This window comes from Oratosquilla oratoria, chromosome 7, assembly GCF_046742065.1.
Source record: "Oratosquilla oratoria isolate Oo_2021 chromosome 7, ASM4674206v1, whole genome shotgun sequence".
Lineage (NCBI taxonomy): Eukaryota > Metazoa > Arthropoda > Malacostraca > Stomatopoda > Squillidae > Oratosquilla > Oratosquilla oratoria.
This window is the reverse complement of record NC_134783.1, coordinates 78,194,574-78,197,225: the sequence shown is the minus strand read 5'-3', so window position 1 is coordinate 78,197,225 and position 2,652 is coordinate 78,194,574. Positions and strand designations below refer to the sequence as shown.

The window sequence follows — 2,652 nt, the reverse complement described above, 5'->3', positions numbered from 1 at the left end:
GCCAGGGCGACATAACACATCCCTGACGAAGTCCCACCTTTACCTCTAACCATTCTTTGCAAAGGTTTTCATATCGTTCCCAAAGAAAGGCTACTTACCAAATTAGCTTCACACGAGGTAAGGCAGGGGTGGGCAGATGAGACTTTTAGAAGGAGGGCGTGGGCTGGGGTGAAAAACGAAATCTCCAGAATTACTCTATTTTGTACAATACATTGAATGCAATGAATAAATTATACAATAATTGCATTGAATACCCTACAGATCAATGATACGGCTGGTACTGTTTACCATAAAGAAGTATTTTAATGTCTGGCACGATGGTTGAGGTAGACAACAGAAGAATGTCTTTGAGGTGGTGGTCTGAGAGTTGGGAGCTAAAGTGAGACTTTGTGTGCTTTATTTTGGAGAAGAGCTGTTCGCAACAGTAGGTGGTGCCGAACATGGCAACAATGCGTTGAACATGCGCAATTTATTTTTTAAAATTGTTAGAAGGGAGGACGATATCGTGGAAAGGGGGCAACGGAGAAGAGGTGCGGAACTTCGTCTTCATATCATATTTGCACTGCAGCTACACCATCTCCATCTCCAGGGAGGAAGGGGCGTCGGCCCACGGGGAAGTCAAAGGGGGCAGTGAAAAGCTTGAAGTCCGTAGCCAGCACCCTGACTCCTGCAAAACAGGAAGCAAATTCCTCACGCAGAGAGGTGACGACAGTAACGCACGTGTCCAGGTCCACGTCGTCAGGGGCACAAGCAGCAAGGCGAGGAAAATGCACAAACTCAGAAGCCAATTGAGCCTCCCACAAGCGCAGCTTAACCTCGAATGCAATGATGTGCGCGTACATGTCTCTCACGAGAATATCTTTGCCTTGCAGCATCATGTTGAGGGCGTTCAGGTGCGCCGTGATGTCCATGAGCAGGGCCAGGCGAGCTAGCCATCGTGGATCAGAGAATTGATCAGCGTGGGGAAGGTTCCTCTGACGTAAGAAGGTGGCAATCTCCTGCTGTAGGTCACACAAACGAGACAGCATGGCCCCACGACTCAGCCAGCGTACCTCACAGAAGTAGAGCAGGTCGTTGTAGTGCACGTTCACCTTGTCCTTCAGTACCTGGAACTGACGGTGGTTAAGGCTGCCGGAGAGGATGGAGTTCACGATGGGCCGTGTCATTTGTGTCGGTGATCTCATCCAGAGCAAGGGAAAAGGCGACGAAGTTCGAGCTGCTTGTTTTGAGTGAGTCGTTCACGTTGTCCGACATATCCTCGATACGACGACGAACGGTGCGGGACGAAAGGCTCACGCTCTCAAAGGCAGAACACTACTCTGGACAAACGGAGTCCACTACAGCGAGGAGGTATTCCTTAATGAAGTCCCCATCCTCGAATGGCTTTATTCGGCGAGCAAGGATGCGGGAGACTTCATAACTGGCGCGTGTCACCTTTTTGGCCTCAGCATTCTGCTTGCGGAAGAGCGAAGTTTGTTTCTGCAGGTTGCCTGATAGTCTAACGATAACGATTCTTCCTCTCGGCGGCAGACATCGATGAAAAGTTTGACGATCGGTGCTCTTTTAGGACAGCCAAAGTTTTCAAGCATATGAGGTACTGGGCCTGTCCAAAACCCTCGATGAAGTACTTCTATCACTCAGGGTTGAAGGTCCGATGCTTGAAGTCCACTTTCCTCTTCTTTTAACACGCTGGGTCGCAGACATGATGAGCTCAAAAGGAAGAAATTGAGGTATATTAACAATGAATAAGCGAAATAATGGTGCATTGCTTGTAAATGTACGTCATCTAATTTAGATATAATTAATTAGTAGCTACATAATTTTAGTAGTTGTAATTTATTTTTATAAGAAATAATTGTAATTGATCTGTACTGACAAAACGCTTACGTACCTTGTATTAACGTGAAAGTCTAACGAACACTGACCGCTGGCATCTGGCTGCTCTGATAGTGGCAGGATCATAGACCGTGCAGTGATGGGCAGAGTTGCCAAAACAGTATCTGCCGGTGGATGTTGTTTGGCAGATTTTAATTACATGATTTTAATTACATGATTGTCCGACCTGAACGATAAATTAAAGACACAGAAGGTTTGTGAAAATTTGAGAAGTTGACAAACGACTTGAACTGGATTTGAAGCTTGCATTCGATAATACACGGTTGACGAGTGATGAATATGACAGTTGACTTTGAACTCGAGCTGAAGAATGAAATTTGACGATTGCTGACGACAGAATATTCTCAAGAACGATAATGTTGAAAGTTGATTTTATAAATCCAATATTTCCAACAACTGCCGAGTGTTTTTTTTTTTTTTTCTCGAACCCTCGATATCTCTCAGTGAAGCCAGTTTGGTACGTCAGACAAGACACTCATGCTTAATAAATAAAGTTATTTCGTTCAATGTAATTAAATATTCAAATTCTAACATTTCATATTCAAATAAATTTGTGTTTCCAATTATGAAACTCCCCATTAAAATTTGAGCAGAATTAATGTAAATTTTGGCTCTTCTAGTACTTTGCTAATCTGATTTAGCTTAAATTTCTGCATACTACTACTACTACTACTACTACTACTACTACTACTACTACTACTACTACTACTACTACTACTACTACTACTACTACTACTACTACTACTACTACTACTA

General features: G+C 43.7%; 1 protein-coding gene across 1 annotated transcript; it reads right to left on the bottom strand.

Annotated features, from left to right (window-relative positions):
- Nucleotides 1-551: 551 nt before the first annotated feature.
- On the bottom strand, nucleotides 552-1,166 carry LOC143026868 (general transcription factor II-I repeat domain-containing protein 2-like). Its single transcript, XM_076187650.1, has one exon. It carries the CDS (start codon nucleotides 1,164-1,166, stop codon nucleotides 552-554), a length of 615 nt encoding a protein of 204 aa, XP_076043765.1.
- Between the last annotated feature and the right edge of the window lie 1,486 nt (nucleotides 1,167-2,652).